This window comes from Copadichromis virginalis, linkage group LG13 (genome assembly GCF_057382275.1).
Source record: "Copadichromis virginalis isolate Kocher_CV1m ecotype Utaka linkage group LG13, C_Virginalis_male_GT1.1, whole genome shotgun sequence".
Lineage (NCBI taxonomy): Eukaryota > Metazoa > Chordata > Actinopteri > Cichliformes > Cichlidae > Copadichromis > Copadichromis virginalis.
Window position 1 is genome coordinate 15606614 of NC_140630.1, and position 14456 is coordinate 15621069.

Below are 14456 nucleotides of genomic sequence, written 5' to 3' on the forward strand. Positions count from 1 at the left end.
TGCTTTTTTATTAACCTAAACACACTCTTACCTTAAGAGAGGTTCTTGCTAAAATGCATAGGCACTCAACTAGAAACACATAGATACGCTAAAATCTAGTCACCTGCTGTGCTGCACCATACGGTGCAGTTTGCAGACATCAAAAGTGGATCATAGTTACAGAGACAACAAGCAGAGAGATCCTTTGATGCAACTATTAATGTGTCTCAAGCAGTGTGGAGACTCCTGAGGTCAACATCCAGAGCAGCCAGTGGCCATTTCAGAAAAGAGGATTGATAGAGGGGTAATATTTTTTTCTGAGCTTGAATAAAACACTCACAGGGAGAAACCTGCGAGGCCAGATGCAGCAGCATCTGATCATGGGGACTAGAAGAAATGCGTGGGATGGGAAAATACTTAGAGGACAAGCTTGACTCACATGCTGCTGTCGCCCAACTCTTCATAGAGGTTAGCAGTGGGAGCAGCTGCCGGAGCTGCTTTCCCTCCCGGTGGTAAAGCCATCTGAATCCTGGCAGTTTTGGCACACTCTGCTTGTCGCCTGCACAAAGTGTTAATGTGGTTAAGAATAAACCAGACACATGACTTATGCATCAAGTCTCTACTATGAATTACCCATGTGTTTTGAGAAGTCATTCTCACCCCAGAAAGAGGAACACGAAGAGATATTCTAGATGCAAAATTCAGTTTTAGCAACATCAAGCTTTTAAACTATATAAAAAAAACCCTCCAAAACCATTTTGCAGCAATTAGCTGTGGTATTCTTTTTTATTTAATTTATTCACTAATGTTAGTCAAACAATTTTATTAAAATGTATCAAAACAAATAGCCCTTGTCTCACACTGCATTTTAGGCTGATTTGTTTTGTCAATTGCAGAGTAATAATATAATAATCAGCTTCTTTTGGCTTGCAAGGAAACAGTCAATGCTGCTGCAGTTGTGCAAGTAAGATTTGAAAAGCATTTTCATGGTTTTCAGCTATGTGCTAGATTATTCAAGCTTATTTCTTTTGAAATACAGACTAAAAATTATGCAAATGCAGTATACTGTATGTGTAGCAAAAGACATGATGAATGTGCCAACTCAACTGTATCCAGCAGAGTGACAAGTGTAACTATAATTTTTCTTTTGAATCTAATCAAATTTTCCACATTAAGAGAAACTTTTCAGCCAAAAATGCACATTCAGTATGTGACCTAGAAGATGAATCAGCCTTGCTCTGTGCCCTTAATGCTAGAGACACCTCAAAAGTTTGGCATTAGCTGGCAAGCATTCTGTTCATTACATTTTCACAATATTCAACTCGACTTTAAATAACTAATAATAAAGATGAAAGAAAGTAGTGTCACAACCACACAGACACACACATCGAGCAATGAGCAGCCACTTGTAAAACATGAGAAATTACTTACTCTTTGAACCTGATCACAGCGTTTTTGATGCAAAGGAGATGAAACAAGAAGAGAGAGAGATGGGGGACAAAAAAAGACATGAAATTACATAACTATAATTACATAATTTGGCACGAGTGCAACCTCACAATTTCGATGCTTTGAGGTATTTATCTAAACGCAAAATAAGTAACATTTTTATACTTCAAATTGCCGTTACGTATTCACAACTACATTCAGGTGCTCGACGTGAATGTGCAAATTGATGTCTTAAATAATATATTCATCATATATTCAAATTTAGACAACAATGAATTATGTTGAAAAACACAACTGAGAAAATTAACTTTACCAGAGTAATGTCGCCACCAACAAAGCACGACAGTTTGTGTGTTAGGTCTACTGTCACCATCAATAGTTTTCTGCTGTGTGTCTGATCTGTGCATTTGAATAAGTACAACCGCTCTACCCATCTGCCATGAATAAATATTTCTCAAATATTACCGTTTACGGTACACTTGCAGCATACCAACATTTAGATAAGAACCTGGCTTTTGCCAAATGAGAGTTCAATTATCACACCAGTCTGAATGATGCTTCAAAGCAAAAAGTGTCATATTTTTTTGAGGATTGCACTGCGCGCATCTAAGGGAGAGAGGGCACCGTCTGTTGTGTGTGTCGGGCAGAGATGATTAAGTAGCATGAAGACGCACTGTGACGGTCACAATTGGCTGTAGATGTTTGTCACAAATGAGTGTTAATTAATCTGCTTTCACACAGCATGAGCAGGGAGATTAGCCCAGCAGAGTGCGCAGTCAGCATGTCTGATGAGAGCGAGAGATACCGAGGAAGAGAGTTGGAAGTGAGAGAGAGATAGAGAGACGCACACACAAAAAGCTAAAACTAACGCAAGAAGTGCTCTTATTTTATCTTAAATACACTTTTCAGTGATGCTGTTTGCGGTTTCGCTGGCTTTGCTCTTACAAGCCACAGGAAACACGATATTAACATTAAGCTACATTCCTACAATAACTATCTGATTCGTCTGTGCAGAGCAAACCTTTCAATAAAACCCAGAGTGACGTGCAATATCTCCTAAGACGATGACCTGCTAAATTAAAATTTATTCGCTGACATCCAGTTAAAGCCTAGTGATTATTATAGTAATACTGACTGTTTGTAGGTGACCATGACGATGAGAATGGCAGGGATGCAGCAAAGGATAATGATGATCGCCAGGGCCAGGAGGGCACCCTCTGTGTAGCCGACAGCCTGGGCAGCCTTTTTCACACTGGCTACAATATCTGGGGAGCGAATCTCAAGAATGCGGCCACCTTCACCCAGGTATGGCTGAAACTCCTTATTGATTTGCAGCACGTTCCCATCAAGAAATCTGTATTCCACATACAAAAAAGACACTTACTTTGTAATCAATGTCAAGAGAACATAATAAATGTTTTTTATTAAATATTATTAAAAATGTGTCAAAAGGCAATATATTACAGTTCCTCAACATGAAGCATGATGATGAATCATCTAAATCTGCAGCTGTTTTACTTCTTAACAGGCTTTGTAACAAGTTTATACTCTTTTACACATTATGTTTTGCCACAGCAGTCTCCTGCTTACAGAGGACAGCTCTAATTACTCACTGTAGGTAGTTTACAGCTAAAGGAACCTATTTTCTAAAGAATGTGTAAATAGAGAGAGTAAATACTGAACACAAGACATGAATCATACTGATCATAATAATTAGCATTAAGTGCAAATGAAAAGCAATTATAATACTTACACTTTTCTACAAGTGTCAATTTACACTTGTTTTTCTGCATAAACCAATGGCAGTATATGCGTCAATATTTTCAAAAAAACATACATGCATACAAAGCAATTCATTTAGAGAGGATGCAATGTTACTATGCAAAACAAACCATTCCAAAAGGACAAGCGTACATACATATGTAACCACCATCACTTTTGTTTTTCTGTAAGGTGATGTGGCAATCTGTACTCTAGACTGTGACAAGTGGGAATAGGTGGAATACGACTTAATGCACTGATCCACTTACAATGTTGTATTTCTCCCTCTCCTCCTGTGATCTGGCTATATGACATACAATTACCCCACAACATTGTCAGACATGCGCTGCATGCATAAAAAGCCCATCTCCGCTAATCTAAATTACTTTTTCTGACAGTATCTGTATCTAAGGAAGTAGATCTTATTAAATCAAGGATGTAGCAGACCTCTTTTAAAATTAGCTTGTAAGTCTTAAAAGCTAGAAGTACGAAGATGTCAAATAACTTAGGTAAAAAAAAAATAATAATAATAATCTGATTTTATTGGATGTGCCACCTTACGTGAAATGATGTGGTGCTCCTCCTGATAGTGGAGGGCATAAAGGTGTTTGTAGATTAATTTACTACCACGCTGCTTAAAGAAATGCAGAAATGCTTTGCAAAATATAAAATCATACTTTGCAAACAATGAATACCACTTTTTAAATTAAATATAGTGCCAAAACATCATGTTAAATGTTTAAAACTGTTACTTTTTTTAATGCATGATTATTTCAAATTTAATGCCATAGACAGCCTTTTAAAAGTCGGTGCAGGATCGTGTTTGCCACTGTGTTACATCAATTCTCCTTTTAAGAATTTGTGACCAGAGCAAACCAATTAAGTTTTCCCATTCTTGCTTAATATATTTCTATTGCCCAATAGTCTGGGCGTCCATAGCCACAATTTCCCTTTCAGAATTTAGGGCAGTCTGGATTGCATGAAAGTACTATTTTCAATTATATATTGTGTTTAAATAACTTACAAATTATTGAACTCTGTTTTTGCAGAGGACAGTTCCAGGCTGCTAAGCATAAAGTACACGGATGCAATTTAATCAAGAGTGGAAGCCGGAACTCAGAATGGGCATGCTCTCATATGCTGGTCAAGTTTATTAAGATCTGTTGCTGATCAGTTCAACAGAAGGGATGGGAAACATCAAAACAGTGAGTGAAACACTTTCCTGAGGTGCCAGGAAAGAAGGCCAAGGTCTTCTTTCCTCTGATAGGATGACAAAGTATCTTGTACTTATTTCTACTGTGGTGCTGTGCGCCTCTTTGGTGTTTAAGCACACTCTCTGGCAGACTGTGGGCACTCTCTTCAGCTTTATGTCCGGAAATAAAAGGAATAAAAATGTATTGCTGGCATATCTCCCAGCCCTCAGAACAGTCTTTGAGGTACTGCAATGAGGGGTGGATGGACTGATTGAAATATTCCCTGCTCCAGTCTCACTTTGTCCCTCCATGACCTCATTGCTTCTTTTCTCCCTTGTATCTTCCACTTTCCTATGACATATTTCAGTTGCAGTGCACCAGCAGCGTAATCAAAGTCTTTTAAAGAAAATAGAGGCAGTGAAGTGGAGATGCTGTAGAGGAGGAAGCTAAAGGGAGTCTGAAAAAGACATATTTGCTGACTCACTGCTTGAACAGAGGGTAAAAAGAGGCAGCAGGGACAACATGCAGCACAGCGGGGACATTAGGACATCAATTTAAACCAAATGGTGGACTGAACTTCTTGTAACACAATTCACCCACTCACTTGAAAAGCTCCTGACGTGAAATGGCCCTGTTCGTGAGTGGGTCAATGGCGTATACCATCAGGTCCGACTTAGAGTAGTCTTCTAACTCAAAGCCATCACCATGGCGACGTGGCCCGATAGCCTCTACAATCACCTTGGCACCTGGAATCTGGTCCTGGACGTGGCGCTCCAGAATACTGAGATACACACAGATGAAACTTTGTATCCTATACTTTACATTGTATAAATACTATATGTGCAAATACATACACAAACATTTTATACACTTAAAGAAAAAAACTGAGAAAGATGAACTATAGAAGGTAAAATCCAGGTTCAAACAATTTCTAATGCCCAAAAGCAATATGACAGCCACCAAGATTAAGTACTCCAATCTGGCAGTGATTATCCCATTGGGCAGCAGTTTGTCTCTCCACATTGGGCTCTGGCAAAGTAAGGCTCTGATAATCCTTTTCAGGAAGGGAAAAATCCACACCTCAAATTACAGCCAATTAAGGAAAGCCTTGCCGTCTGCCTTTGCCAAGGTGGATAAACAGTTTGAGCACTCAGGTAAAATGGCCCTGGATCATCATCAGCGCTGTGCAAAATCTCAAATGGCATCACTGTAAAGAGCGTAACACAACTAATGTCTCTGTTTTTCAGCCTAAAGAGCTGTGTCACTTCTGTGAGAAAGACACAGTAAGCTCTTAAAAAACAGCTATTAACACCCATTTGCCTTTCAGATTGACTAATTAAGCTAAACACTGTGCCCTAAGAGCGGTAAAAAGATGCTTCATGAATCTCTATCATTAATTAATCTAAACTGGGAGAACCGACTCTAGAGGACAGACTCATCTGTCTAATTGGCCCATCCATGATCTTAATTGATCAGTCAATGTTTACTGTACACAAAAAAGCTGCCCAAAAAAAACCCTACACAGGTTTTTATGAAATATCCATCTTTACTAATGCATATTTGCTTTTATTAATTGTTCAACCAGCTGACTCATATGCATCACTCTAGTCCTTACATTTTTAATGGAAATTAAAGTTCGGCCTTGAGCCTTATGTCGCAATAGACAAAACTCAAGCTGAATTTTCTTTTCTGTGCCAGTTTTAGCTGGGAAATCTTTTAAAGAAAATAATTTCAGATGAGAAAATAATAGGTTGCATAGCTGAGATTAAAAGAAAAAATATTGCAAAGGACATTTGATGAAAGGAATACTTCATCTTACACATGATCTTGCATGAAAAAAAAAACTGTGTTAGTAATACATACCGCTTCTTTTCATTAAAATTTGTTTTTTTTAACTTATGTTTAATGAAATGTGAGCTGTGTCCTACCTAATGAGCTCTTCCCTCTTCTCTTCCACTAAAGTGGGTGGGACAGTGGACACAACAACCTGCATGTCCAATGCGTTGACCACAGAAACCTGGGAGAAAGTGTGAGATAGCGGGAAAGACAGAAAAGAAAGATAAAGTTTAAAAATACACCGTGTAAGCCAGTTATTGACACATCCTACCGTATGTTAAATCATTGAAATGCTTCTTTAGGTGGACCCACTAGTCGCCAGCTTGTATCTGTGCCATGCAGCAAACTTAAGAGCACCTAATTCCAGTGCCAGAGTTAAGTGCATAGGCAACAGCCTCTGTGCTCTGAAGCCAAATTTCCCATGTGGCTCCTGTGAAATTAGGTTTCCCCTTGAAAATTAACAAGCACCTTAGTTAAGCACTCACTGGTCTCTCATATACAGCCAATGTCCCACACCCTCCTTCTGTCTCGTTAGAGGCTTGTTAGCTAGACATATTTCACTGCAGTAAAAAATAAGCTTGGCCACAGTCAGGAAAGATAAGCATTGAACTGGGGGCAAAGCTGAGCCCAAACACAGCGGGTGCATGCGTAAATGAGTGGGAAACAGACATGCACTCAGAAAAAGACACAGACATATATTTAGATGAACGCGCACGCAGGGAGAAGTGCATAATGTTTGCAGAGCTAATACTCATGGATAAAAGAAAGACTTTAATTGGATCATCAGCTAGTGGCAGAGGCCACATATCGGGGTGTGTTGTACATCCTGTGAATAATTCAATAGACTGGAACCAAAACATTTAATACTCAACAGAAATAAAAACAAAGCAAAACAAAACAAAAGGCAGGGATCATCATGTAAGATCATAAACCACAAGGTATTATGAAGAGAAGCTTTGCACGAAACAAATCAAACTCGCTCTCACGTATTAACATCATTTCTGAGGTTGTTTCTTAACGCAAGATCTTTTTTTTAGAAACTGTCTCAGGTTATACACATTTATATACTGACATGGACATTAACAACACAGAAGTATAATATTCCAAATAACTCAAATAACAGGTCACACTGATATCAAACCAGAAAAAAAACACATCTGAAAAGAATTATCTATAAAACTTTTTTTTTAATATCACAAAAGAAACTCTTTTACTGAATATGTTTCTGCATCTTTTTATTTGAGGATGACATTACAGCCTCTTACAGCAACACATATTTACCAGAATTTCTTTTATGTATTCTTCATGGGTTCTCAATTGGGCTGATGTCAGGAGATGATGGAGGCCCACGCAATGATTTTTCTTCCTTTTGTGTGCCTCCCTCGGTGGTTTGGCATTAGGCTCAGTCCGATACTGTATCAAGTTTTTTCGAGTTTTGTGGGACTTGATCCCTCGCTTGTAATACTGATAACTCATTTGACCTCAACTTTCCTTAATATGCTCTTAGCACTACTTGTCAGTGCTCTAAATCCCCCACAAATCTTTTCATGGTTCAGTCATCTTTCTTCACCTTTCAAAAAATATCAATGTTCTCATGCAAAACACAGCACTCGTGCTTTTTTCGTTAGAAAGATTTCCCTTTCTTCAAATACTGCATGACAGATGTGACTCGCTTATTAATCTGATACAACCTCTTTAAGTAGTCTTAATGAAGACCCTCTAATGCAGTGAAGTAATTAACAATGCCGAGATTCATACAGTGATGCAAAAGAGATGAGAAACAGAACAGGCAGATAAATGAAAACCTTATTATGCTAAAATCCTACTTAAATGTCTAATTTGGACCATGATATGAAACAAAGTACACACTCAAGGCATACTCCAGTATTGTACTTTGATATAGTCCCAGGACTTTAGTTTAAAATCTGTGTAGCTCTTATGGGTCTTGCTCCTAAAAATAGAGATCATACTTCCTCTAATGAACCTGCAAATCTCATGCATTTTCAGTTTGGCACATAACCCACTGTGGAAGACAAACTGCAACTTTTTACACTGTGGTTTTTAAACAGATTCAACAAATAAATTCTAAAGTGTTCAATTAACAAGCCTGAGATATGGTAAATATGGTAATAAGCCAATTCGTCCTGATTTTTACAGTTTTTTTGCTTGTTGTAGTTTAATATTCTACATATGATACACAGACAAAAGTAGTTTTTTTTTAATTGAAATCCTGCCCACAGCCTACATGGATCTTTCTCAAACTGTTAAACATTTGAGCTCACAAAGCCAACATCTAAGATTACAATAATTCTGAAAAGAAAAAACCAAAAAAAAAAACCAAAACAAAGAAATTCCACAACAGTTTGCTAAAGGCAGTGCTGCACTTCCTTGTGACTACTCAATGCACTGGCACAGCCATTCACCTAGGCTTTCCTGTATAAATGAATTGTGGACAGTTGATGCCTTCGCTGCATAAATATGATGCTGTGGAAGCCAAAAAAATCCACAACCAATAAGCCTCTGCCATGCCAGCGGCATGCAAGTCAAAGATTAGCAGGGAATCCTATATTTATCTCTACATCCCTGCATCACATGGAAAGAATCATATGGATACTTACCACCACTTCAGCGCTGTTGCTAAGACCTTTTCCATAGTCATCAGTAGCAATAACCTCGAACTTGAAGTAGGATCTGCGCATGTTCCGAAACATGATGGCCGACTTGACGATACCAGTGTAGGTCTCAATGACAAAACTGTCCTGGCCCTCTGGGGTGGGTGGGATGATGAGGCGGTATGCCATGGCACTGTAATTCCCAGTGTCCTTATCGGTGGCCTGTAATACAAAACACCAAATAATCTCAGAAATATTAAAAGTTTAAGGTCATCAAAAAGAGAATATATTAATCAAGTCTTTCAAAAAAAAAATGGTGATTGTGCATTCCATGACAGAAACCAACTAGTGAAGGAAAATTTGAAGTTTACTTGTTGGTTGGATTGCAGGTTGGGAGAGGCTGCCAATCTAGGTCTCTAGACCGGTATGAAAGTGGTATTAGGCTAGAGTCACACTAGGGAAAGTTATTGTGACCATGTGAGATCAACTTGCAATCTATGTCTTCAAAGACAGGAAGCAGGTCTGAGACCACTCGCAGTCAAGTTGCCATCTTCAAACAGACTTAAAACAAGGACAGATGGCAATAACACAGAGTCACCCCGCTATCAGCTTGCACGTAAGCATCAAGTTGGCACTTGCATGCAATCTGTTTCCGATTAACTGTGATAACTCTCAAATCTGTTCTCTCTTTCAAATCTTTTGCCGTCTACATCAGAAGTGTAGCACTGTACTGGAACCAGGGGAAAACTTGTCACCTGTGAATCGCACAGAATCAATCACAACTCTCTCAGCTACAGATTGGGTCAGATCCAAGTGGAGCAAATTTATAATTTTCCCATTTACAAATAAAACAGGCAGGTAGTTCATTTAATCAATGACCAGCATGCTACCAAGACCAGAGCGAATAGGACACCCTCCAATAATTTAGTTCTATAAGCGCCGATTTAACCTAAAAAGCGGGCTGAGGTGCATTCGTTTTACTGTTATTCCTCAGCTATTCTGCAGCCCTGTGACAAATCAAAACACAAACAGATCTTTTTATTCCCTTTGTTCAGTAAGTTATTAAAATATGTTTGGACAGCATTCATAGATAGCCATTTTACTGCTATTGGTAGAGTCTATTAATAATTCAGTGAACACACCAAAAGAAAAAAGGAAACAAATGGTATAAGAGTGGAGCTCTTCATTTATGTTGATCTACTGGGGGATTTGTTTATAATTTTATTCCAAGCAGGTGTTCTCTAAAGTAGCTGACAAGAGAGAAAAGAATTGCAGCTGGAGGCTCGTAAGTTATCTCCCCCTCATGTGGTTTGTTTCAAGCTGCCACAGCTTTACCCATTGTTATCCACTGTAAAAGGCTAAAGAGATGGCGAGGGTTGCTGCCAAATCTGAGTATTCTTAACAGTTTTTGAATGATTTCTGTAAAACACCTGCAACTACATTTATGAGCTTTTACATCACATTATTACCTGTAAGCTGACATGTAAAGCTTATTAGAAAAGGCTTGCTTATTCACACATCCAGCAGCTACAGATAAAAAATTACTGTTGATTTGGTGCAGCGCTTCTGGCCAATCCCAGTCGCAACTTTCTTTTTGAAAAAATAAAACAAAAAACAAAACAAAACAAAAAAATGCTCACTGATGGAAATATCTGGCTCTTCAGCTGCTAAGCAATAGGTTACACTACGTTTACCAGCTTGTGGCTAACACTCCGTCTGCCATTTGGTGCTGTATACAGTGATGTTTTTTGCTCAACAGCTGCCTGCTTTGGTCAAAATGATCCTGCGAGAGTAGTTAGATTGAATCAAACCACTAAGCCAGACAGCGAAACAGTGACCTGGAACGCACTATAAAGCTCCATAAAGCAGTGGGGAGCTGCAGAGGCAGGTGGTAATTCATCACTATGAGCAATACCTAACATCAGTTTTGATACATCATATTGATCCTTAAGTCAAAATTCTGAAGTGCATTACATTTTAGTAATGACTGTTTCCTGTTTGAGTGATTTTAGGGGTAACTGTTCTAAAATCAAAACCAAACCAAAAAGATAATTGATGATTCTCACAATCATCCAATGCATAGAGATTTTAATATATGAATCTTGTCAAAGCATTTTATCGAAAAGCAACAACAGAATTCACCCATCAACCTCTGAGGCATATGCTCTGATTGGCGACTGAGCTTACCGGGCAGGGATAGCTCAGTAGGTAGAGTGGCGGCCCCATGATCGGAAGGTCGGGGGTTCGATTCCCCTGAACAGCTATCCTGAGGTACCCCTGAGCAAGGTACCGTCCCTACACACTGCTCCCCGGGCGCCAATGGCTGCCCACTGCTTCACTGAGTGAATGGGTTAAATGCAGAGAGGGATTTTCCCCACGGGGACCAATAAAGTACTCTTTCTTTCTTACAGGCAGGCATCAATTTTCACAGTACTTGTCTTGGGAAAGTGACACTGATAAATAGGAGCAATCTCTTTTTTCCTGCAGCGGTTCGCACAGGAGAGGGTTGGAGCTAAGGGGGGGTGCAAGGTCCCAATGGAAGGACTGCATAAATCAACAGAGTGAGATATCCTCGCTGGACAAAATTTGGCCGAATATATTTTATCTGAGCATCATTTATGCATGCTAAAGGTTTTATGGACACCGGGGAAAAACTGTCACTTAGAGATGTTTGTTTCCAAGCTGCCATGAGACCGCAAAGGGAAAATATATGGACCCTAAAAGCTAGGTCAATATTAAAAACCTGTCATATTACCAAATATGGACTTATAAAGTAGCCTTGAGAGCTTGAGGCATTTCTTTCTTCTTTCCCCCTCATTTGCTTTCAGTCTAGGAGGGAGTGAGTGTCACTTTTTTTGGCAACCTCTGAGTCCTAAATAGTAAATACTATTACTACCACTACTACTATCTACTCTGTAACATTTACATACTCCTAAAATTACACTGCACAAATAAAGCAAACATGTCTGATATTGGAAAATTCATCTACTTACATAAAAATGTCTGCCAGTTAGTTGGTGTAACTCTTTTTTTAGTATTATATTATGTTACTGTTTCTGGAAAGAGTCTATCAGCAGAAGGTCAGTAGTGTCATAAATTTGTTATTACTTTTAAATATTATCCCGAGGGAGAGCAAGCGGCAATGAACTTTCTGAAATAATGTTTCACACCAGCAATATTCCAAAGAATCATGGGCCTCTGGGGGAATCTGTTGTGGTCCAAGAAAGTTTGAGAAACATTTAAACTATATTTCTTTTTCCATTCCTTTCTCGTTTTAGTAGTAGATGAAGATAATCCAATTAAGAAATGGGACTAAAATATAACACTAAGCCATTTTTCAATAAAGAGAAATATCAAATATTAAGGAAAAATGTATGTGAGCCTCTCAGACTGCCAATTATTTTCAAGATGAAGTCAGAACCATGTGTTCAGTCAATGGAATGAGAACCAGGTATCAGTGGGCACCCTCTTGCTTTTATTTAGGCAACAAACCCACACATCTGAGCAAGTGAATAATAAGATGGATGATATTCATGAGGAGGAAAAGAATTGCTAATGTTCACAAGGTTGGAAAAGGTCTCAGGGTCTTTCTTACATTGGCTAATTTTCATGTTTGTCAGCCCACCATCAGGAGAACCCTAAACAACAAAGGTGTGCATGGCAGGGCTACAATGCAAAAACAATGCTCCCTGTCGGTCTGCAGTTTGTACATCATATGGAGAAAGCCAAAAGGCTGTTAGAATAATGTTTTGTGTAGGCATGAAACCAAAATAGAAGTTTTTGGTTTAAATGACACGCGTTGTGTTTGGAGAAAAGAAAATGCTGCATTCCAGCATTTCATGCTATGAAACAGGGTGGCCCCGGTCTGATGGGCCTGGGCCCCCCTTCCCTGGCGGGTCGCGGAGGGTGGGAGTGCCTACTGGGGTCAGCGGGGGAGCTGGCCCCAGGGAGGGGTTACCTGCCCCTCCCTTCCTTCCCTCCCCATCTCCAGCTGCCTCCCTCTTCCCGCTCCTCCACAACCACCCACACATGCAGGGCCTTGGAGTGGGGGTATGTCACCAGGGTGCAGAGGAGGCTACCCCCCCCCCCCCCCCCTGTCCCCTTCTGGCTGCCTCTGCCTCAATTTTATCCCACAACTTAGACATTCACATTATTCACACTCTCATTACACATACATATAGGATCTTGGGGGTGGGCACAATCACGGAGTCCAAATCACCATCAGGGTGTACACCTCACCCCTGACGTCGTTGCCCACCTCTCAATTTTAAATACACTTAGTCATTGAGGGCTAGCAGGAGGAACTATGCGCTTACCTGCTGCTCCTTGGCAGGTAGCTCCATGCCCTCCTGGGTTTTAATTGCACCTTAGAACACATATGCATCAACACTACAATGAGCGGGTGGAGGGAGGTTTGGAGTCTTCTCCCACCCCCTCCGCTACGGAGTCGGGGTGGTCTGCCTCTCCCCACCGCAGGGAAAAGGGTAACACCACCTGGGTCTGGGTGCAATTCCCCCCTCCAGGGGCAAGGGTACCTAGACCCGGTTTGTAGAGTACGCTTGGGGAGTGTGATTGTGTGTACAGCGTCTCTTTATGTCTGTCTCCACGTTGGTTGAGTGTGGAGTGAGTGCATATGAGGGTGGGAATGGATGTTTGTGTCTGTGTGTGCCTGTATGTCTGTGTCTATATGTCAGGTTGGGTATCAGACGCCACCTCTCTGGGGACACCTCAGGCCCTCCAAGGTTTGGAGGCCTATCTCCACCCACCACCACTTCCCCTGCCGGTGGCGGACTCCCTCAGGTGTCGGTGTGTTGGTGGTTCTTTGTGTCTGGGGGTGGGCGTCCGGGTACACACCGGCTCACTCCTTGGCGGCCGCTTGTCGGGGCCTGGGGCTCGCTCGGGCCCCTTTGGAGGTGGGGTGCCCCCGGCCTCTCGGCCTGGGGCTCGGTCACTCAGGCACAGCTGGGGGCCGGCGGAGCTCACGGGCGCGTCACTGCAACTCCGCCTGGCTTCTGCTCCGCGGCTGCTGAGTGAGCCCTCATCTGGGACTCTCCTCAGCTCTTACTGGGACAGTGGCGCGGCTGCCCCTCTGTTGGTCTTCCATGGTCTCTTGTGTTCTGGGGGCCTCTGGATGTCTGGAGTTTTGATCTCCTCCATACCCGCTTCACACCCTGGAGGACGGGGCTGTGGCCCCCCCACACTCCCTAGCAGATCATTACATGGAGAAACCTTTGGAATGCAAGCATGCTGATCCACACAGGTATGCACACATGGGTATTCACAGACGCGGACTAAAGCTTTCTTGGCTGCTGCCTCAAAGCACACTGTGCGCTGTCTATCTTGCGTGCTGCACAATATCGTTTATTATTTAGTAAATATTGATATCTATGACTAGCTAGTTTATTGTGATGGTGCTTTGTTTTCTCTATTATTATGTTACTCTTTGTTGTTTACTGTCTCCTCTGTTTGTTTTTTTTGTTTGTTTTTTTTTTTTTTCTCCATACAGGTGACCCAGGAGTTCTTTTTTTTTTTTCTCCCTCTCTCTCTTCCCCCCCCTTCTCACCGTCTCTTCTCCCCTTTGGTTTTCTTTCTTTCTCTCCCCCTCTTTCTCTCATTCATTCCCCCT

At 40.9% G+C, this 14456-nt stretch overlaps 1 protein-coding gene across 1 annotated transcript in view; it reads right to left on the reverse strand.

Moving 5' to 3' along the window:
* LOC146695404 (protocadherin-15-like) overlaps positions 1 to 14456 on the reverse strand; it is a 224604-nt gene that overhangs the window by 13480 nt on the left and 196668 nt on the right. Inside the window, exons 28-33 of the mRNA XM_085477537.1 lie at positions 8837 to 9052; positions 6311 to 6399; positions 4987 to 5163; positions 2564 to 2782; positions 1411 to 1419; positions 419 to 538 (exon numbers count right to left, since the gene is read on the reverse strand). Of these exons, the coding sequence (XP_085333663.1) occupies positions 419 to 538; positions 1411 to 1419; positions 2564 to 2782; positions 4987 to 5163; positions 6311 to 6399; positions 8837 to 9052 (830 nt within the window). The remainder of the gene's footprint in view (positions 1 to 418; positions 539 to 1410; positions 1420 to 2563; positions 2783 to 4986; positions 5164 to 6310; positions 6400 to 8836; positions 9053 to 14456) is intronic.